At 46.8% G+C, this 24,117-nt stretch overlaps 1 protein-coding gene across 2 annotated transcripts in view; it reads right to left on the reverse strand.

The window, feature by feature from the left end:
* Positions 1–24,117, reverse strand: part of LOC140429149 (glycine receptor subunit alpha-3) — a 398,827-nt gene that overhangs the window by 233,083 nt on the left and 141,627 nt on the right. For both annotated transcript variants that reach the window (XM_072515780.1, XM_072515779.1), the window contains exon 4: positions 13,871–14,094. In XM_072515780.1, the coding sequence (XP_072371881.1) occupies positions 13,871–14,094 (224 nt within the window). The remainder of the gene's footprint in view (positions 1–13,870; positions 14,095–24,117) is intronic.

Raw genomic sequence — 24,117 nt, forward strand, 5'->3', positions numbered from 1 at the left:
TTCCTTCACCTATTCTAAGTCCCGCTGTGCAACCGACGTGTCTTCAGGTTTCACAATTTAACTCACTTCCTTTTGTAGTGTTACAACAGCATTTGACACAGTGCCTGCATCACCATGGAAACACTGGCAACATTGCATAGAGAGAGGACCTGTCATTGTGATCACCTCCGCCAATAGAAACAATTTATCCAGGCCAACAGGGAGGGGTGGGTGGGGTTTGGATGGAGAGCAGGGGTTGGGTCGGGCTTTAGGGGAGGGGTCTGGATGAAAAGGGCAGCACGATAGCATTGTGGATAGCACAAATGCTTCACAGCTCCAGGGTCCCAGGTTCGATTCCGGCTTGGGTCACTGTCTGTGCGGAGTCTGCACATCCTCCCCTTGTGTGCGTGGGTTTCCTCCGGGTGCTCTGGTTTCCTCCCACAGTCCAAAGATGTGCGGGTTATGTGGATTGGCCATGATAAATTGCCCATAGTGTCCAAAATTGCCCTTAGTGATGGGTGGGGTTACTGGGTTATGGGGATAGGGTGGAGGTGTGGACCTTGGATAGGGTGCTCTTTCCAAGAGCCGGTGCAGACTCGATGGGCCAAATGGCCTCCTTCTGCACTGTAAATTCTATGAAAAGGGGGATTCTCAATGGAGAGAGCGGGTTTTCCGGACAGCGGGGGAGGTGGTGACGCAATGGTATTGATGCTTGACTAGTAAGCCAGAGACCCAGGGTAATGCTCTGGGACCTGAGATCAAATCCCACCACAGCAAATGGCGGAATTTGAATTCAATGAAAATAATCGGCATTTAAAAGTTTAATGATGACGATGAAACCATTGCTAGACTGTCATAAACTCATCTGGTTCACTCATGCCCTTTAGGGAAGGAAATCTGCCATCCTTATCCAGTCTGGCCTACATGTGACTCCAGACCCAACAATGTGGTTGACTTTTAAATGCCCTCTCAAGGAAAATTAGGGATGGGCAATAAATGCTTGTCTAGGCCAGTGATACCAGCATCCCATAAAATAGCTCAGGCAGTGTCTGAATAAAGAGTAGGAACTGATTGATGGTCAGAGGTTGTGCAGGAAATTTGCAGCTGAAGTATGTTTATTTGGGTGTATTGTGTGAAACATCTTTTTCGTGTATGTAGCTAAAAACAGCAATGCCATTGCCAACACTGACCCAGAACAGGGGCTGGATTATCCGCACCCCGACGGCGAAATCACATTCGGCGACAGGTCGGAGAATCCGGTTTCGTGCACGAAATCGGGACCGGTGACGATTTTCTGCCCCCCGAAAAGCGCCGTACTCCGATTATCCACCACCTGAGGTCATTGCCTGAGGCCCGTCCCGCTATTTTCCGACCCCAACCGGCCGAATTCCCGACGGCCTGGACCACTCATGGTCCCACCGTCCGTGATACTTGCGTGGCTGTGCAGACTCGGAAGTGCGGGGGGCCATATCGGCAGCTGGAGCTGCAAGCTCCATGACAGCTGCCTCCTTAGCCCCCTGCAAGACAGTGAACCTGTGGCATTTTGACGCCAGTTTTCCTGGCGTAAGAGACCACAGTTTTCACGATGGCGTGGGGACATATTCCTGAAAATGGAGAACTCAGCCCCAGGTGTCTTCTCCTTTCCAAATTCTGTTCAATGAAGACATTGAAATGTTGTGCTTCCTTTTATAATAAAGATCCAAAAGTTTGCGGACTAACCTGGGCTTTTATATATTCAACCATGGGATACATGCGTCATCTGCTAGGTCAGAATATATTGCCCATCTCTAATTGGCCTTGAGATGGCGGTGGTGAGCTGACTAATGGAACCACTGACGTCCATGAGGGGTAAGCACACTCAGAGTGCTGATAGGGAGGGAATTCCAGGTTTTTGATCCAGCGATGTGAAAGCACGGTGAAATATTTCCATGTCAGGATGCGGAGTAACTTGGAGAGCAACTTTCAGGTAGTGGACTTCCCAGGTATCTGCTGCCTTTGCTCTTCTAAATGGTAGCGGTTGTGGGTGCCAATCAAGTGGGCTGCTTTGTCCTGGATGTGTTGTTAGAGCAGCACATATCTGGGGAAGTCAATCGTCTTCCATCACACTCCTGACTTGTAGAGTGTGGATAGATTTTGGGGATCGGGAGGCAACAGTTCACTGGTGGGAGTGGCGTGCAGGCCCCTAATTGTAACTACACGGTAAAACAGAGTATAAAAGAACAATGGGAGCTTGTCAGAAAATCGTGATAATCATGGGGGATTTTAACCTACGGACTGACTAGAAAAATCAGATGTGCAACGGAAACGTCGATGAGGAGTTCATAGAATGTTTTCAGGATAGTTTCTTCGAACTGCACATTCTGGAGCCCACCATAGAGCAGGCTACACTATACCTGGTAATGCGCAATAAGCGGATTCATTGATATCCTAATTGATAGTGAACGCAGCTCGAGGTAGTATTAGGAAAATTAAGATAGTTTAACGATTTTTTTTTTTTCATAAACATTTTATTCAGGTATTTTTGTACAGTAACATGAAACCATAAACATTGTGCAAAAACCATTTACCTTTCGTACAGGTTCCACCCATATTGACCCCCTACTCTAATCTAAACTACTCCCCCGCCCCCCCGCTGATGATTAATTTTCCGCAAAGAAGTCGACGTACTGTTGCCACCTCCGGACGAATAGCCCTCTCAAGACGAACTTGATTTTCTCCAAACAGAGAAAGCTAGCCATGTCCAATAGCCAGGTCTCCGACTTCGGGGGCTTTGAGTCCCTCCAAGCTAATAGTATCCGTCTCCGGGCTACCAGGGAATCAAAGGCCAGAACATCTGCCTCTTTCTCCTCCTGATTCCCTGGTCTTCTGACACCCCGAAAATCGCCACCTCTGGGCTCAGCACCACCCTTGTTTTTAACACCGTGGACATGACGTCCGCAAATCCCTGCCAAAATCCCCTAAGCTTTGGACATGTCCAAAACATGTGGACATGGTTCGCTGGTCCTCCCGCACATTTTGCGCACCTGTCCCCCACCCCAAAGAATCTGCTCATCCGGGCCACTGTCATGTGAGTCTGGTGAACAACCTTAAATTGTATCAGGCTGAGCCTGGCACATGTTGCGGACACGTTGACTCTACTCAACACGTCTGCCCATAGACCATCCTCTATCTCACATCCCAGCTCCTCATCCCACTTGCGCTTCAGCTCCAGGGTCTGCATCTCCTCCGACCCCATTAGCTCCATATAAATGTCCGAGATGCTCCCTTCTCCTACCCACCCTCTGGGAACTACCCTGTCCTGAATCCCCCTTAGCGGTAGGAGCGGGATGGTTGACACCTGTTTACGAACCTGCACCTGCAGATATCTGAATTTGTTTCCCCTCGCCAACGCAAACCTTTCTTCCAACACCTTCATACTCAAAAAGCTCCCCTCTATGAACATATCCCCCATCCTCTCAATCCCCGCTCTCTGCCATAACCGGAACCCCCCCCGTCCGTACTCCGGTATTATGATTATCACACATTGGGGCCCAGACCGATGCTCCCACTGCTCCCACGTGCCGCCTCCAATGGCCCCAAACTCTCAGGGCCGCCATCACCACTGGACTGGTGGAGTACCGTGCCGGTGGGAACGGCAGAGGCGCAGTTACCAACGCTCCCAGACTGGTGCCCTTACATGAAGCCGCCTCTTTCCTCACCCATGCCGACCCCTCCCCCACCACCTACTTCCTGATCTTGGCTATATTATCCACCCAGTAATAGTTCCTCAAATTTGGCAGCGCCAGCCCGCCCTCTCCCTGACTCCGCTCAAGCATTACCTTCCTTACTCGCGGGGTCTTGCCCGCCCAGACGAAGCCTGTGATCACTCTGTTGACCTGCTTAAAAAAGGACCGCGGAATAAAGATGGGGAGACACTGAAATACAAATAGGAATCTCGGGAGGACTATCATCTTCACCGTTTGCACCCCCCCAGCCAGAGACAACGGAAGGGCGTCCCATCTCCGAAAATCGTCCTTCATTTGGTCCACCAGCCGAGCCAGATTCAATTTATGCAGCCGGTCCCATTCCTGCACCACTTGGATCCCTAGTACCTCAAGCTTCCCTTTACTGACCTAAACGGCAGCTCTCCCAGTCACCTCTCCTGTCCCCTCACCTGGACCACAAACATCTCACTCTTTCACATATTAAGCTTATACCCCGAAAACTGGTCAAATTCCCCATGAATCCTCATGATTTCTTCCATCCCCTCTATTGGGTCCAAAACGTACAGAAGCAGGTCATCCACATAGAGAAAAACCATGTGCTCCACCCCCAACCCCCCACCCCCCCTCCACCCGACCAGACCTCTCCAGCCCCTCGAGGCTCTCAGAGCAATTGCCAATGGCTCTATAGCCAGCGCAAACAACAGTAGGGAGAGGGGGCATCCCTGTCTCGTCCCCCGGTGTAGTCTAAAATAGTTTGATGTTGTCCTATTTGTCCGTACACTTGCCACAGGAGCCTGATACAGTAACCTGACCAAGTAAATAAAGCCCCGCCCGAATCAAAACTGTCCCAGTATCTCCCACAGATAATCCCATTCTACCCAATCAAAAGCCTTTTCTGCATCCATTGCGATCACTACCTCCATTTCCCTACCTTACGGGGGCATCATGATCACGTTTAACAGCCTTTTTACATTGGCCACCAACTTCCTGCCCTGAACAAACCCTGTCTGGTCCTCCCCAATAATGTCTGGAATACAATCCTCGATCCTGGAAGACAAGATTTTGGCCAGCAATTTGGCATCTACATTCAACAGGGAGATCGGCCTGTAGGCCCCACACAGCTCCGGGTTCTTGTACTGCTTAAGAATCAGCGAAATCGTTGCCTGTGACATCGTCAGGGGCAGCACCCCTATTTCCCTTGCCTCATTGAATATCCTCAACAACACCGGCCCCAATATCCCTGAGAACTTTGTATAAAACTCCACTGGGTACCCACCTGGACCCGGGGCTTTACCCGCCTGCATGGCCTTCAAGCCCTCCACTATCTCTTCCAGCCCGATTGGGGCCCCCAGCCCTTCTACCCGCTCCCAGTCCACCTTTGGGAAATTCAGCCCCTCCAAGAAGTGCCTCATCCCCTCCGGCCCTATAGGGGGTTCCGACCTGTACATCCTGCTGTAGAAATCCCTAAACGCCTTATTCACCACTACTGAATCACCAACCAGGTTCCCATCTCCGTCCTTTATTTTCCCTATCTCCCTAGCTGCCTCCCTCTTCCTAAGCTGCTGTGCAAGAATTCTGCTGGCCTTCTCTCCATATTCATAGATCGCCCCCCTCGCCTTTCTCAGCTGCTCCACCACCCTCCCTGTGGTCAGCAAGTTAAACTCTGCCTGTAACCTCCGCCGTTCCCTTAAAAGCCCTGCCTCGGGGGTCTCCGCATACCTCCTATGAATCTGTAGTATCTCCTTTACCAGTCGGTCCGTCTCTGCCCTATCCACCTTCTCACTATGGGCCCAGATCGAGATCAGCTCCCCCCTGACCACCGCCTTCAGTGCTTCCCACACCACCGCTGCTGAAATTTCCCCCGTGTCATTGACCTGCAGGTAGCTCTGAATACATTTCCTCAGCCGCTCGCACACCCCTTCGTCAGCCAAAAGTCCCACATCCAGCCTCCAGTGCGGGCGCTGGTTATTGTCTTTACTAACCGTCAGGTCAACCCAGTGCGGAGATGGTCTGAGATTGTAATCGCCGAGTACCCTATGTCCACCCCAGCCAGCCGGGCCCTGTCAAAATAAAGAAATCAATCCGGGAGTACACTTTATGCACGTGTGAGTAGAAGGAGAACTCCTTCACCCTCGGCTGCCCAAATCGCCATGGATTCACCCCCCCCCCCAATCAGCTCCATGAACCCTCTAGTTCCTTTGCCATTGCCGGCATCCTGCCCATTTTCGAGCTTGACCGGTCCAAGCCAGGGTCCATAACTGTGTTGAAGTCCCCTCCCATGACCAACCTGTGCGAGTCCAGGTCTGGTATCTTCTCCAGCATCCTCTTTATAAACGCCACAGCATCCCAATTTGGCGCATACACATTTACTAATACCACCTGCACCCTCTCTAGCTTCCCACTGACCATAATGTACCGACCTCCCACGTCCGAGACTATTCTACCCGCCTCAAACACCACCCGCTTATTGATCAGGATCGCGACCCCACTAGTCTTTGAATCAAGTCCCGAGTGAAAGACCTGACTGACCCAGCCTTTCCTCAGTCTAACCTGGTCCGTTACTCTAAGGTGAGTCTCCTGCAACATTACCACGTCCGCCTTCAATCCCCTAAGATGCGCGAACACACTTGCTCTTTTGACCGGCCCATTTAACCCTTGAACATTCCAGGTGATCAGCCTAGTTGGGGGGCTCATTGACCCCCCCTCTGCCGATCATCCATCCCCTTTTTTATACCCGCCTCCAGCCCATGCTCTGCGCCTCCACCGGTCTATCCCCAGGTAGTTCCCGCCCCCAACCTCCTCTCTGTCCCTCAGCCCAAGTCCCTCCCATGCCAGCAGAAAATTCACCCCCTCTTCCCACCCCCAGTAACAACACCCTGTAACCCAACTGCTTTACTAAACCAAACATATGCACACCCCCCACTGTGCTTCCGAGAGCTAGCTCGCCCAGTTAGCTTGGTGGCCCCCATCCCCGGGGCCAGATAGTCTCCCACCTATTGTTCCCTCCCCACCCTCCCCCACGCTCATACAAACAAACTCCAACATCAAACAATCCCCACACAATTTCCCAACAGAAAAAAAAACGAAGATCAAAACAAGCACACCTCCATCCTCCAACAGCGTAAATGAAAACCTTAACTCACTCAGCTCTACCACTGGTTCTAAATCAATGCAAACTATACAAACATCTTTCATGAAATGCAAAACGAGAAACATTTTACAAAAACAGAGAAACAAAAAGAAAAAACAAAAACCTGAACGTTGCAGCCAAGTTCAAAAGTTCTCAATCCATCACCAGCAATTTCTTTTTCGCAAAGTCCAACGTGTCCTCAGGCGACTCGAAGTAGAAGTGCTGATCCTCATGCGTAACCCAGAGATGGGCTGGGTATAACAGTCCAAACATCACCTTTTTCTTAAAAAGGATCGCCCTGATCTGGTTGAAGTCTGCTCTCCTCCTGGTCACCTCTACACTCAGGTCCTGGTAAACCCGCAGGATGCTATTGTCCCATTTACAGCTCCGTGTCTGCTTGGCCCACTGTAGTATGCGCTCCTTATCCGAGAACCTGTGGAATCTCACCACCATTGCCCTCAGGGGGTCTCCAATTCGCGGCTTCCTCATGAGTGGTCTGTGAGCCCTATCCACCTCCAAGGGCCAGGAGAATGCCCCATCCCCCAGCAGCTTCACAAACATGTCTGCGATGTATGCCCCAGCATCCGTTCCTTCGGACCCCTCCGGTAGCCCAACGATTCTTAGGTTCTGCCAGCGGGACCTATTCTCTAGGTCCTCCACCTTCTCCAGGAGCTTCTCCTGCTGGTCCCTCAGCATCCCCACCTCCAGCTCCACCGCAGTCTGATGTTCCTCCTGCTCAGCCAGCGCCTTCTCCACCTTCTGGATCGCCCGATCCTGGGCATCTAATCTATGCTCCAACCGCTCAATTGACTCTTTTATCGGGTCCAAGCAGTCCCGTTTCTGCAGAGCAAAGCCTTCCTGAATGACTTGCATCAGCTGCTCCAGAGACTGCTGGGTCGACAGGCCAGAGGTCCGAACCTCCGCCATGCTGTCTTCTGTTGCACCTACAGCCCAAGCCTTCTCTATCTTTTTGTTTCTACCCTTACGAACACTTCTCGTCCTTCTCTCCATGTACCAAAGTGGGAATTCAGTAAACAATTGCCACTAACATCCGTTTTACAATTCAGTAAGTCCAGTAGAAAAACGGGGAAAAGGTCCAAAGGATTGAGCAGAGCGGGAGCCACCAAATGTGCGACTTACTCCTTCATAGCCGCCACCGGAAGTCGTTTAAGGAATTTATATTTGTATTGGTAAACATTAGTAATCATTTTAAGTGTGTTTACTTTATTGTTTCTCTGCCTAAAAGGATAAAACCTATATTTTGATTCATGCTGGACAAAGATGTTTGTATATGCGAGCGTTAGTTAAGTTCTAACTGTGCTTCTATATGTTCTTAGAGATGGTTATGGCATGAAGAGTGAATAAATAGGCCAGCAGAAGTATGCAGCATTGCTTAGCAACTGGGACCGTGGAAGGTAGAGAAGCTTTTAAGCTTTAGTTTAGTTAATTTGATTGCAGGACAGGATGGGAGCTTCAAAGAGGCAGGCTTCCGAAAGCACAAGTTATAGTCCAGATGACCAGGGAATTGGGAGTGTTTAAGATGACAGGAGTTAAGAGAACGGAGACCAAGGTATGACTCAGAGGAATAGTACTCAACATTTTCTGAGTTAAAGAGCAGTAACTAGGTACAAAGGTACAGGGGGGTGGGCACGGGAGCAATAGGTCAGAAGGTGAGAGCATTGAGGGAGAACTAGGGAATAGGGACAGTGTGGCTCTGAGGCAGAGCAGACGGGGAGAAGTTGCTGAACACAGCGGGTCTGGTGGCCTGAAGTGCATATGTTTTAATGCAAGAAGTATTACGGGTAAGGCAGATGAACTTAGAGCTTGGATTACTACTTGGAACTATGATGTTGTTGCCATTACAGAGACCTGGTTGAGGGAAGGGCAGGATTGGCAGCTAAACGTTCCAGGATTTAGATGTTTCAGGCGGGATAGAGGGGGATGTAAAAGGGGAGGCGGAGTTGCGCTACTTGTTCGGGAGAGTATCACAGCTATACAGCGAGAGGACACCTCAGAGGGCAGTGAGGCTATATGGGTAGAGATCAGGAATAAGAAGGGTGCAGTCACAATGTTGGGGGTATACTACAGGCCTCCCAACAGCCAGCGGGAGATAGAGGAGCAGATAGGTAGACAGATTTTGGAAAAGAGTAAAAACAACAGGGTTGTGGTGATGGGAGACTTCAACTTCCCCAATATTGACTGGGACTCACTTAGTGCCAGGGGCTTAGACGGGGCAGAGTTTGTAAGGAGCATCCAGGAGGGCTTCTTAAAACAATATGTAAACAGTCCAACTAGGGAAGGGGCGGTACTGGACCTGGTATTGGGGAATGAGCCCGGCCAGGTGGTAGATGTTTCAGTAGGGGAGCATTTCGGTAACAGTGACCACAATTCAGTAAGTTTTAAAGTACTGGTGGACAAGGATAAGAGTGGTCCGAGGATGAATGTGCTAAATTGGGGGAAGGCTAATTATAACAATATTAGGCGGGAACTGAAGAACATAGATTGGGGGCGGATGTTTGAGGGCAAATCAACATCTGACATGTGGGAGGCTTTCAAGTGTCAGTTGAAAGGAATACAGGACAGGCATGTTCCTGTGAGGAAGAAAGATAAATACGGCAATTTTCGGGAACCTTGGATGACGAGTGATATTGTAGGCCTCGTCAAAAAGAAAAAGGAGGCATTTGTCAGGGCTAAAAGGCTGGGAACAGACGAAGCCTGTGTGGCATATAAGGAAAGTAGGAAGGAACTTAAGCAAGGGGTCAGGAGGGCTAGAAGGGGTCATGAAAAGTCATTGGCAAATAGGGTTAAGGAAAATCCCAAGGCTTTTTACACGTACATAAAAAGCAAGAGGGTAGCCAGGGAAAGGGTTGGCCCACTGAAGGATAGGCAAGGGAATCTATGTGTGGAGCCAGAGGAAATGGGCGAGGTACTAAATGAATACTTTGCATCAGTATTCACCAAAGAGAAGGAATTGGTAGATGTTGAGTCTGGAGAAGGGTGTGTAGATAGCCTGGGTCACATTGTGATCCAAAAAGACGAGGTGTTGGGTGTCTTAAAAAATATTAAGGTAGATAAGTCCCCAGGGCCGGATGGGATCTACCCCAGAATACTGAAGGAGGCTGGAGAGGAAATTGCTGAGGCCTTGACAGAAATCTTTGGATCCTCGCTGTCTTCAGGGGATGTCCCGGAGGACTGGAGAATAGCCAATGTTGTTCCTCTGTTTAAGAAGGGTGGCAGGGATAATCCCGGGAACTACAGGCCGGTGAGCCTTACTTCAGTGGTAGGGAAATTACTGGAGAGAATTCTTCGAGACAGGATCTACTCCCATTTGGAAGCAAATGGACGTATTAGTGAGAGGCAGCACGGTTTTGTGAAGGGGAGGTCGTGTCTCACTAACTTGATAGAGTTTTTCGAGGAGGTCACTAAGATGATTGATGCAGGTAGGGCAGTAGATGTTGTCTATATGGACTTCAGTAAGGCCTTTGACAAGGTCCCTCATGGTAGACTAGTACAAAAGGTGAAGTCACACGGGATCAGGGGTGAACTGGCAAGGTGGATACAGAACTGGCTAGGCCATAGAAGGCAGAGGGTAGCAATGGAGGGATGCTTTTCTAATTGGAGGGCTGTGACCAGTGGTGTTCCACAGGGATCAGTGCTGGGACCTTTGCTCTTTGTAGTATATATAAATGATTTGGAGGAAAATGTAACTGGTCTGATTAGTAAGTTTGCAGACGACACAAAGGTTGGTGAAATTGCGGATAGCGATGAGGACTGTCTGAGGATACAGCAGGATTTAGATTGTCTGGAGACTTGGGCGGAGAGATGGCAGATGGAGTTTAACCTGGACAAATGTGAGGTAATGCATTTTGGAAGGGCTAATGCAGGTAGGGAATATACAGTGAATGGTAGAACCCTCAAGAGTATTGAAAGTCAAAGAGATCTAGGAGTACAGGTCTACAGATCACTGAAAGGGGCTACACAGGTGGAGAAGGTAGTCAAGAAGGCATACGGCATGCTTGCCTTCATTGGCCGGGGCATTGAGTATAAGAATTGGCAAGTCATGTTGCAGCTGTATAGAACCTTAGTTAGGCCACACTTGGAGTATAGTGTTCAATTCTGGTCGCCACACTACCAGAAGGATGTGGAGGCTTTAGAGAGGGTGCAGAAGAGATTTACCAGAATGTTGCCTGGTATGGAGGGCATAAGCTATGAGGAGCGATTGAACAAACTTGGTTTGTTCTCACTGGAACGAAGGAGGTTGAGGGGCGACCTGATAGAGGTATACAAAATTATGAGGGGCATAGACAGAGTGGATAGTCAGAGGCTTTTCCCCAGGGTAGAGGGGTCAATTACTAGGGGGCATAGGTTTAAGGTGAGAGGGGCAAAGTTTAGAGTAGATGTACGAGGCAAGTTTTTTACGCAGAGGGTAGTGGGTGCCTGGAACTCGCTACCGGAGGAGGTAGTGGAAGCAGGGACGATAGGGACATTTAAGGGGCATCTTGACAAATATATGAATAGGATGGGAATAGAAGGATACGGACCCAGGAAGTGTAGAAGATTGTAGTTTAGTCGGGCAGTATGGTCGGCACGGGCTTGGAGGGCCGAAGGGCCTGTTCCTGTGCTGTACATTTCTTTTTTCTTTGTTCTTTGTAAAGTGGCACAGCAAACTTCACAGGTTATTGAAATATTTGAAGTCATTTTAATACAGTCTGTGAATTGAGAGTGAAAGCAATTGTGAGCAGCTTGCACAACAGTCAAGACAAAGAAATCCTAAAGGGGCTGGTGTGAAATCATGGACTGGATTCCCTGTTAAAAGTGGAGCACAAGCTTTGTTTAAAAGTGTCCATGCAAAATCTGGACTGAGTTTCAGAATACAAACCGCAAAGGGAAAGCGTTATCATGAGAGAAGATTTTAAGGCATGTATTTGGGAGTGGAGTTTAGAAACTCTCACCTAGGGGGGATTCTGCGATGAAATCCGTAGAGACTAACTTGAGTTCAGACCGGAGTGTGTGTATTTGACTACAATCATCTTGTATGCTTCGAAAGGACTTTGTGTGTTAGTGAGACCATTGTAGTTTAAGTTGTAATTTGTGACCCATGTTAATCCTAAAATCTGTGTAATTGCAAAGCTAAAGGTGCAGTAAAGGAACACTGTATTACAGTCCAATTTTTTCATGTTTAATAAATGTTTTTCTTATTGTTAAAATTAGTTAGCGGTCCTGTGACTCTGTTCCTCCACATTTTATTAAAAAATAAATAAATGTTACGGTCTTTTGTGCCAAGGTTCCATTCTGGGATCTCCCCGGCCAATGATAGCACCAACTGGGATCATAACAGTAACAGCGATCATAATTTGATTGAATTTTACATTCAGTTCGAGAGAGCGATGAGTGCATCCACGACTAGTATTCTGAACTAGCTAAAGTGAACCGGCAAACGTGGTGAAGAGAAAGATCAATAAATGTTCATCGCAGATGTTTAAAGGGATATTTCAGAATAGACACATTTCAATGAGAAAGAAACATTCCAAAGGGAGGACCCACTATCCATGGTTAACTGAAAAAGTTGAAGACAGTATTAAACTTAAAGAAAAAACAGAATTGTGCAGAGAAGGGTGGCAAGTCAGAAGATTGGAAATAATGTAAAGAACAAACATTGTTAGGATTGATAAGGAGGGAACAATTAGAGTGTGAGAGAAAGCTAGTTAGCAAGATAAAGACAGATAGTAACAGTCTCTACAGATATATAAATAAGAAAAGAGATGACAAAGTGAGCACTTGTCCTATAGGAAGTATGTCTGGAGAATTGATGCTGGAAAGTAGGGAGATGGCAGATGAATTGAACAGCTATTTTGCATCAGTCTTCACTATAGTGGACACAAGTAACATCCCAAAATAGCTAAATCGCTGTAAATCAGTAAATGTAAGGGTGGGAGGAAGTCAGGAAAATACAATCACCAGGGAATTGGTAATGACAAACCTCCTGCCGTGGTGGGATTCAAACTGGTTTCCCACATGTTTACAACCTCGTGTATCAAGTTAAACACAAAGGTGCCCCAAAATTTGGCATACTATTTTAAACATGATCTAATCAATAGCTGGACATAAAGGTTTTTTAAAAATTGTAACTATAACTGAACATTGATTACATGCTATACAACGTTTTGAAATTCACCGTGTACATCCAGTAATCTAAAATATCAGATCCAAATCATGTTCCTGTTTTACCTTTGCTAATAGACATCTGCTCATTGTGTATACAAACTTCAAGTTTCACATTTTCTCTTCTTATCTGCCCAATTGTACATTTGCAACAATGTCTTACAGGCTCTTCTGTGTGATAGACGGGCCCCAATAATTATCAATGCACTCTCAGTATTCCCTGTTCTCATATCGTAGAGAAGCAAAGGAAAACATTCCAGTAAACATCTTTTTCTCGCTATTTACTGCAGCAGATGCCAAGCAAGGCTATGAATTGGGAACAATAGGAAATCTGATGCCTGGCAGATATCTGAAGAATCGATTCCACTTGCTGAAGCCCCCAGTTTGAAAAGCTACGGCACACAGTAATATTCATCTATCATTCACCTACTTTGTGCAACCTCTTAATTTGTTCAGATACTTTTCAAGCTCAGTCAGTATCCTTTATGCCAGTAATTGCAGTGATGCGTCAGTATGCAAATTCGGTGTTTTAATTAATGACAATTGGGTAGAGACAGACTGGAGAAGTAGGACAGTCTGAAAGATGGGTTTGTAAGCACAGGTTCCACTGCTTAACATCTCAGGTTATTTCCAGTCAAAATAAATTGAGTTGCAATTGGGTTATTAGGCACCCGAACAGCATATTACGCAGGAACGAAGCCATCACCTTGTCACATCTGTTCAGAATAGTGAAAACGTCAGTAAACCCAGAGTCGACCACGCCATTCACTCAGATCTACATTAAGACCAATTTTAGGCAAAAGACATAAGGATTGTTCACACAGATAATGCGTGGCAGCTTTAAGAACACAGACAAATGCTGTTCAAACATCATCCAGTGACTTGAAGTGCCTACCTTATTGAATAAAGGACAACCCCATTTTTAAAAATTCTCAGTAATTTGTTCTCCGTTGTCACCTCGTGGAAGTTGGCTCCTTTCTCGTTGGCAAAGAACAAATCTGGTTTCCAGATTGAATCCAACATCGATGGGTCCAAGTCTAGAGAGTCATCAGGGTACTCGCTGTATGCCAGTCTGGGATCATTCCATTGCTGACGCAGAAAGATATTTAGACGGTAATCCTGTAGGGAATAAATAAGATTAAAATATTGATTTACCTTTGAAGTTAATGGTCTCTTTGCCACTGAAGTCTTACATGCCTTTAGATTGCAAGACAGCACGCAAGACTCTGAAATGGGAAGTCGTTAGTTGAAGTACGACTCTCAGAAGATAAGTACATAATTAAATGCATTCCTGCACAATACTGGCTTAGTCTGATAACATTAGTGATGCTGTCCAGCGGGGAAGAGATAAATTGAGGCCCTATTCATCCACTTGTTTGTTTGGTAGAGATCCCAGACATCCAGTACTCTGTTGAAACTGTTGCACCTCAGAGAAAACATTGTTTGATTGACAGCTCAGTCTCTCTGATCTCTGCAATGAATTTAACAATGTTAATTTACACACTGCTAATTGGTTTCAAGGACTTGTGGTTTCTGTTATTGACATTTCAAAGGGACTCTTGTATTGCTTTGCAGTGAAGTGACTTTTTAAACATAATAGAAGGTTATGAATGGATTACCTTTTTTTCACATATCCTCCTGTCACTCTGGGCTTCATTGGTTCAGTATTGTAAAATGTAGATCAATGAGCTAAGAAGTGCTACTGCTTGGCACAGGGGATATGAGGGACAATGGAGGATGGGTGGAGGGGCAGAGTTTGGCATGGGAGCATATATTTCAGAAAGTCCCCTCATTCAGACTAGGGTTTATGACTTCTCTGGCGGCCGTTAACCATGACTCTTTAGAATTCGGGCCTGACCCCATGTAAATCATGAGTGTATGTTACACCTATCTCCACAATGAAGCCGGCCAAGTCGGGAATTCTGGATGCTGGCTTTTGCCGGGAATTAGCCCGCACCCTTTAAAGGCACTCCTGAAAATGAAACAGCCTGGGAATATGGTCAGGAGTTCTGGAATCTGAACCTGCCCGCCATTTGTAAAGAACTCCCAAGTCATCTCGGCATGGTGAAAATGCAGTCTGATAAATAAATACAATAAATAATAAATAAAAATAAATAATACTTTTGATGTTTGCAATTGTACCTCTTCAATTCTTCTGAAAGCAAGTACTTGGTGATGCAAGGATTCATCTGAAGTATGAAGCTGTTTTATTTTCCATTAAAACAAACATACAGAACACAAACTATGATTTGATTCATTGAGTTCAATCTGTGCACTTATCTTTGTGTAGTGACCTAAAATAAAGAATATGCCATGCTCCCCTATCTCATCAGGCCATTTTTGTCATATTATGTACATACTGTTTCCATGTGGTGTGGCTCATTGATGAGGCCTTGTGTGTTTCAACATAAATACCTTTCTTGGGAGGCTTTAACATTTACAGTTCCATGTATGATCTTGCATGATGTAGCTTCCACCATGCAGGCCGGCTGCTTAGATAGTTCTATTCTCTTACCATGTGACTACATACATCACACTGTGGACAGTCCACTCTCGAGTCCCATGTTAACCTTTGCTCGGCCAAGGACCTTACGTTATAATGCACGCAGGCAAATATCATAAATTTACTTGACTAAAGCAGAACAAATATCCTCCAGCATTTCTGATCTCTTCACCTCAACAAATGCCTCACGAAAGAGAAAGAATTGGTAGATGTTGAGTCTGGAGAAGGGTGTGTAGATAGCCTGGGTCACATTGAGATCGAAAAAGACGAGGTGTTGGGCGTCTTGAAAAATATTAAGGTCGATAAGTCCCCAGGGCCTGATGGGATCTACCCCAGAATACTGAAGGAGGCTAGAGAGGAAATTGCTGAGGCCTTGACAGAAATCTTTGGATCCTCACTGTCTTCAGGCGATGTCCCGGAGGACTGGAGAATAGCCAAGGTTGTTCCTCTGTTTAAGAAGGGTAGCAAGGATAATCCAGGGAACTACAAGCCGGTGAGCCTTACGTCAGTGGTAGGGAAATTACTGGAGAGAATTTTTCGAGACAGGATCTACTCCCATTTGGAAGCAAATGGATGTATTAGTGAGAGGCAGCATGGTTTTGTGAAGGGGAGGTCGTGTCTCACTAACTTGATCGAGTTTTTCGAGGAGGTCACAAAGATGATTGGTGCAGGTAGGGCAGTGGATGTTGTCTATATGGACTTCAGTAAGACCTTTGACAATGTCCCTCATGGTAGACTAGCACAAAAGGTGAAGTCACACAGGATCAGGGGTGAGCTGGCAAGGTGGATACAGAACTGGCTAGGTCATAGAAGGTAGAGAGTAGCAATGGAAGGATGCTTTTCTAATTGGAAGGCTGTGACTAGTGGTGTTCCGCAAGGATCAGTGCTGGGACCTTTGCTGTTTGTAGTATATATAAATGATTTGGAAGAAAATGTAACTGGTCTGATTAGTAAGTTTGCAGATGACACAAAGGTTGGTGGAATTGCGGATAGCGATGAGGACTGTCAGAGGATACAGCAGGATTTAGATTGTTTGGAGACTTGGGCGGAGAGATGGCAGATGGAGTTTAATCCAGACAAATGTGAGGTAATGCATTTTGGAAGGTCTAATGCAGGTACGGAATATACAGTGAATGGTAGAACCCTCAAGAGTACTGAAAGTCAGAGGGATCTTGGTGTACAGGTCCACAGGCCACTGAAAGGGGCACACAGGTGGAGAAGGTAGTCAAGAAGGCATACGGCATGCTTGCCTTCATTGGCTGGGGCATTGAGTATAAGAATTGGCAAGTCATGTTGCAGCTGTATAGAACCTTAGTTAAGCCACACTTGTTTGGAGTATAGTGTTCAATTCTAGTCGCCACACTACCAGAAGGATGTGGAGGCTTTAGAGAGGGTGCAGAAGAGATTTACCAGAATGCTGCCTGGTATGGAGGGCATTAGCTATGAGGAGCGGTTGAATAAACTCAGAGCAGTTGATGTGGTGTATATGGATTTCAGCAAAGCGTTTGATAAGGTTCCCCACGGTAGGCTATTGCAGAAAATACGGAGGCTGGGGATTGAGGGTGATTTAGAGATGTGGATCAGAAATTGGCTAGCTGAAAGAAGACAGAGGGTGGTGGTTGATGGGAAATGTTCAGAATGGAGTTCTGTCACAAGTGGAGTACCACAAGGATCTGTTCTGGGGCCGTTGCTGTTTGTCATTTTTATCAATGACCTAGAGGAAGGCGCAGAAGGGTGGGTGAGTAAATTTGCAGACGATACTAAAGTCGGTGGTGTTGTCGATAGTGTGGAAGGAAGTAGCAGGTTACAGAGGGATATAGATAAGCTGCAGTGCTGGGCTGAGAGGTGGCAAATGGAGTTTAATGTAGAGAAGTGTGAGGTGATTCACTTTGGAAGGAATAACAGGAATGTGGAATATTTGGCTAATGGAAAAGTTCTTGAAAGTGTGGATGAGCAGAGGGATCTAGGTGTCCATGTACATAGATCCCTGAAAGTTGCCACCCAGGTTGATAGGGTGGTGAAGAAGGCCTATGGAGTGTTGGCCTTTATTGGTAGAGGGATTGAGTTCCGGAGTCAGGAGGTCATGTTGCAACTGTACAGAACTCTGGTACGGCCGCATTTGGAGTATTGTGTACAGTTCTGGTCACCGCATTATAGGAAGGACGTGGAGGCTTTGGAGCGGGTGCAGAGGAGATTTACCAGGATGTTGCCTGGTATGGAGGGAAAATCTTATGAGGAAAGGCTGATGGACTTGAGGTTGTTTTCGTTGGAGAGAAGAAGGTTAAGAGGAGACTTAATAGAGGCATACAAAATGATCAGAGGGTTAGATAGGGTGGACAGTGAGAGCCTTCTCCCGCGGATGGAAATGGCTAGCACGAGGGGACATAGCCTTAAACTGAGGGGTAATAGATATAGGACAGAGGTCAGAGGTAGGTTCTTTACGCAAAGAGTAGTGAGGCCGTGGAATGCCCTACCTGCTACAGTAGTGAACTCGCCAACATTGAGGGCATTTAAAAGTTTATTGGATAAACATATGGATGATAATGGTATAGTGTAGGTTAGATGGCTTTTGTTTTGGTGCAACATCGTGGGCCGAAGGGCCTGTACTGCGCTGTATTGTTCTATGTTCTATGTTCTAAACTCAGTCTGTTCTCACTGGAACAACGGAGGTTGAGGGGCGACCTGATAGAGGTCTACAAAATTATGAGGGGCATAGACAGAGTGGATAGTCAGAGGCTTTTCCCCAGGGTAGAGGGGTCAATTACAAGGGGGCAGAGGTTTAAGGTGCGAGGGGCAATGTTTAGAGTAGATGTACGAGGCAAGTATTTTTACACAGAGGATAGTGGGTGCCTGGAACTCGCTACCGGAGGAGGTGCTGGAAGCAGGGGCGATAGTGACATTTAAGAGGCATCTTGAAAAATACATGAATAGGATGGGAATAGAGGGAAACGGACCCAGGAAGTGTAGAAGATTGTAGTTTAGTCGGGCAGCATGGTCGGCATTGGAGGGCCGAAGGGCCTGTTCTTGTGCTGTACTTTTCTTTGTTCTTTGTTCTTGTTATTCTTTCAGTTAAATTGATCTCTAATGATCTAGGGATACACGGCAGCTCAAGTGGATAGCACTGTGGCTTCACAGCACCAGGGTCCCAGGTTCGATTCCCCGCTGGGCCACTGTCTGTGCGGAGTCTGCACATTCTCCCCGTGTCTGCGTGGGTTTTCTCTGGGTGCTACGGTTTCCTCCCACAGTCCAAAGACGTGCAGGTTAGGTGGATTGGCCATGATTAATTACCCTTAGTGACCAAAAAGGTTAGGATGGGTTATTGGGTTACAAGGATAGGGTGGACGTGAGGGCGTAAGTGGGTCGGTGCAGGCTCGATGGGCTGAATGGCCTCCTTCTGCTCTGTATGTTCTGTGTTAACTTGCTTTGCCGAACTGGAGAGTTGCACTTTATTCTTGACCTGCCCTTTCAGTGCAGGGTTCAATCAGAGGAGATGCAAATCAAGTCTGTACTCTCTCGCTTTGAAGCTAACTTTACCCGAAACGCAGGGGACATTTCAACTCTCTATGGTGTGAATGGTCACTGGATATCTGTGGCATGAGATAAATGATGCAAGTACTTTCTCCAATCATTCTGAAAAACAATGGCTGGGATTTAACAAATGTGGTAGCACAGACCATCGTCTGGAAAGTCAGGGACAACCCTTGCCGCTAGTGAGAGTAGGGGGTGTGGGGGTAGGGAGTATGGGGGAGTGGGGTCTTGGGGCACAGGGTGCCTGAATAGGAGGATTCCCATCACTGAGCTTGCAGTCACACCAATATGTTACAGCGGGCAACCTCACCACGTGGCATGGCCCTGCCACGGGTAAAACACCAGTGACGGTGGAAAGAGGCCCTTAAATGATTATTTAGTAAGCAGGCTGTCTGCCACTTACCCCCAGCTGATAAAATACCAACAGAGTTGGGTGGGTGACAGGCAGGGCGTCACCCCCGGCTTACTTAATGTTACAGCATCCTCCCCCCCACACTCGCTGGCAGCCTGCTCCCGGGAGGCAGTTTGAGGGGTTGGGTAGGGGGCCCAGGCTGGGGGGGTGGGGGGGGGGGATATAATTCCTGCCAATATCAATCCCAAGAGACAATGTGCAGTCTACAAATTCAGGTATGGCTTCTCTGCTCAAAATTGTGGAAATACGCTTGGTTATAAAATCTAACGCTTGCAACAAGCTACATTTCCAAATAGTTTTTGCTGGAAAATAATCACAAATTCATAAATGGATGATGGGGGGTGCAGGGGGGGGGATGGAGGGGGGTGTAGGGGGGTTCAGGGGGAATATTGGGAGAGAGACTCCATCCACCCAATTTCAGATCTACTGAAAGACCAATGAGATCACACTGGAAGTCCTAACCTGGTGGATTACGATGTATAAACACAGGATCTTGCGTTTTTATTCATGAATTCACAGGGCATGGGCATCACTGGCAAAGCCAGCCTGTAAATACACTTAAGACGGTAATGATGAGCCATCATCTTCACAGCTGAGTTCAAAGGTCACCCATAGATTAGACCAGGTAAGATCAGAAGATTTCCTTTCCGAAAGGACGCCAGCGAACCAGATGGGTTTTTACAACAAACTGTTAGTTATAGGTTCACCATTACTGTACTTGATTTTTAAGCTACGTTTGTTGAATTCATGAACTTAAATTCCCTGGTGGCTGTGCTGCGATTCAAACTCATTCGTCCAGGCCTCTGGGTTGCTGGTCCAGTAACCATGGCTGGGCTTTTTGTTGCCGTGAGGAACGGAGTAGGTTGGAGAGCAGAGGGCTGGTAGTCGCCTGGTCTAAACAAGTGGACAAATGTTCACTCATCAGGTATTTAATCCTCGCTGTTCAAGTGAGGGCAACTCTGTGTCACCACTTGAGCACCTCAGTTTGACTCTTCCCTGTTGTTGAACAAGATTTTATATCAGCAGCTGTAATGAATAATGTCTCCTCGCTATGTTCCTGACAGACGTGTACTGACAAACTCTTAAGGGAGAGACAATGGCGGAGTGGTACTATCACAGGACCAGTAATCCAGAGACCCAGGGTCTTCCTCTTCCTCTCCTTAGGCAGTCCCTCGGAGTCGAGGATGACGTGCTTCCACACTAAAACTGAGTTCTCAGGTGACAGAGGAGTCCAATGCGCAACCTACAGTCTCTGGTGTAGATGGGGTTGGAGGGGCGGGTGTGTGGGGTGCCCGGGTTGCCATGTCCATCTTTCATTGTCAACGCTTGGCTTGAGCTTGCTCCCAGCGACAAAACTCGAGATATTTAGCTCCTTCCTCAGGCTGGCATGGACAAGATGGGCTGGATGACCTCCTTCTGTGCTGTAACTTTTTAAAAAAATATATATTTATTAAAGTTTTTAACACAATTTTTCTCCCTTACAAACAATAACCCCCCCCCCCGTAACAAAAAAAGAAACGAGAAATCGCGTGGAGCAAGATATATATATGGTTCTCTGAATTTCCTCCGCTTCGGACAGTCTTGGGCCAGAGATTCTCAGGTATCGGTGGGGGTGTTCCACTTTTTCAAGGAGGCTTTGAGGGTGTTCTGGAGCTGGTTTTCCGCGTTGAAGCGCTGAGTAGAGCACTTGTTTCGGGGGTACAATGTTAAGCATGAGGACAATGCGGCCCACCTAAGGGAGCTGATCGAGTGTAGTCAATGCTGGGGATGTCGGCCTGAGCGAGAATACTGAAATTGGTGCGACTATCCTGCCAATGGATTTGCAGGATTTTGTGGAGGCAGCCCTGGTGGCACTTCTTCAGGGTGTTGGAGTGCTTGCTGTACATAGTCCACATCCCTGAGCCATATAGGAGGGTGGGTATCATGACTACTCTCTTGTTCATGAGCTGGGTGCCGAGTCTAAGGTCCTGGTCTTCAAACACTCTCTTCCTGACGTGACCAAATGCTGCACTGGCACACAGAATGCACAGTTCAATCTCGATGTCGATGTCTGCCATTGTTGAGAGTAGGCTCCCAAGGAATGGAAAGCGAGCCACATTGTTCAAAGCCTTGTTGTGGATTTTGATAACTGGAGTGGGGGGGGGTTGCAGTGTGGCAGGGCCAGGTTGGTCGAGGACCTTTGTCTTACGGATGTTTAGTGCAAGACTCATGCTCTTGTAGGCCTCGGTGAAGATGTTGATGACGGCTTGGAGCTCGGCCTCTTGTGTGTGCGCAGAAGCGAGCGTCATCTGCACACTGTAGTTCAACAGACTTCCTTTCCTGAAGGCATTTAGTAAACCAGATGGTTTTTACGACAATGGTTTCATGGTCTTTTAATTCCAGATTTTTATTGAATTCATATTTTACCATCTGCCATGATGGGATTCGAACCCTGGTTCCCAGAGCATTATTATCCTGGGTGTCTGGATTACTAGTCCAGCGGCAATACCACTACATCACTGTTTAATTACTGAGTTGGATGATCAGCCATGGCTTAATGAATGGCGGAACAGACTCAAAGGGCCAAATGGCCTCCTTCTGCTCCTATTTTCTATGTTTCTATGAAGTGCTTTAGAACACTTCACTGTTCTAATGAAGGAAACACAGCAGCCAGTCATACATAGTAATGGTAAGGCTCTCTTCTACCCCACTGTGGGTGGAGTCAGATCCTACTGAGGGTCATTTGGATAAATCTAGTATCGATGCCATGAAAGAACTAACACGTGTCAAAGCACTGGGAAGGTGCAAAGAGATTGATCGCAAGTGTGAAGGCGATGAGCACTAAGGGAAGATCAAAAAAGTAGGGTAGAATAAAAGATTAAGGCACAACCTCATTAAAGCACATACAATATTAAATAGAATAGATAAGCCCAGAATATCACTTCAAAGTAGGTCAGGAATGTATAATCAGTGGAATCTGCAATGGTGCAAAGAGAATTTGGAAACATATGAGGATGAACTTTATTTAAACAGTGCAATATGATTGGAATAGTCTATCAAACAGGATAGTCGAGACAAAAATGTTCAGTACATTAAAGATACAACTTGATGTTATAATGGGAAACTTTATGTAGCTGAAAGATTGTTTCCATGGCTGAATAACCTTTTTTTCATCCGAGACTCTGACGAAACTTTTTAGTTTTTCTCAAGGGATGAGTGCAAGGACAGTATTTGTGGCCCATTCTTAAATGCCCTCGAGACGGTAGTGGCGAGTCACCTGCTTGAACCGCTGCAGTGTGGATGCTGCATGAGCTGCACCACTGTGCAATTGCGGGGGGGGGGGGCTGTGGGGGGGGGGAGTTTCTGACTATTGACTCAGCAACAGTGAAGGAACAGCGATATAGTTCCATGCCAGTGTGACATTATGAAAAATGTACAGAACTGTATGGGCTAATATTATGTCCGACTCAATCACTAGAGGGAGCTAGATGCAGAACGAGATAAAGCATCGATGCTCAGCCTTCACGGAGTGTGTTGAGGAGAAGCCAGAAGACAGACTGTAGGCAAGCTAGTGTGAGTGAGAGCAGATCATAGTTATTGTATTTGTGTGGAGATTAGTGGTAGATGAGTGTAGATGTATATTAATTGTCAATTGTTTATTATATAGAAGTAAGTGCAAAATTCAATTAAGTAGTGGAAAGAAATCTTTAGCTTTTTTAATATAAAATCTAGTTGCGGTCTTTATGAACACTACGCCAACCATCCTAGGATCTTAACTACAAAGAACACCACAGCCAGGATGGTATGCGGCTTGGAGGCAGTGTGCAGGTGGTGATATTCCTATGAGTCTGCTGACCTTGTCCTTCTGTAGGTCGTGGGCTTATAAAGAGTCTGACAAAAGAGCCTTGTCAAGTTGCTGCAGTGCATCTTGTAGTTGGTGCACACTGCTGTAACTATGAGTCAATGTGATTGTGTAGGGTGTTGGATTGGGTACTGATCAAGTAGGATTCTTTGTCTTGGATGGTGTCGAGCTTCTAGAGTGTTGCTGGAGATGCACTCATGCAGGCAAGTGGAGATTAGTCCATCGTTCTCCTGATTTGTGCCTTGTAGATGAATGATGAGTTTCGGAGAGTCAGGAGGTGAGTTACTTGCTGCAGAATCCCTAGCCTCTGACCTGCTGTTATAGCAATAGCGTTTCTCTGGCTAGTCCAGTTCAGTTTCTGGTCGATGATATAACACCCAGCATGTTTATGGTGAGGATTCTGCGATGGCAATAGCCACAGGCTTGATTCCTGATTTTGCAGTGCGTGCGAATGACTAAGTCAGGGTGGCAGCGGATGTGTAAAAGGTGATCTGCCATGATCGTGACAAATGGCGGAGAAGGCTCGAAGGGCCATAAGGCCTCCTCCTGCTCCTATCTTCAATGTATCTCTATATCCAAGCTGGGGAAGTCTATGTACCTCTCTCCAAGCTGGGGAAGGACAGAAGAGTTCCTGCTTCACATCGCAATCAAGCAAACAATTTGAAAGTGAACTTTGCTGGAACCTCTAGTGAGTACATAGAGTGGAATCTTCCAGTCCCACCAGCAGCAGGATGTTTGGCAGATTGGGGCTATTTAATTTGGTGGGAGGCCTAAAGCCAGTTTCCCAATGATGGTGTTAACTTTAGCAATTAAGATCTTGGGACTGTCAAGGCAGGTTAAAGAGAGTCCTGACGAACA

Source organism: Scyliorhinus torazame, chromosome 9 (genome assembly GCF_047496885.1).
Source record: "Scyliorhinus torazame isolate Kashiwa2021f chromosome 9, sScyTor2.1, whole genome shotgun sequence".
NCBI lineage: Eukaryota > Metazoa > Chordata > Chondrichthyes > Carcharhiniformes > Scyliorhinidae > Scyliorhinus > Scyliorhinus torazame.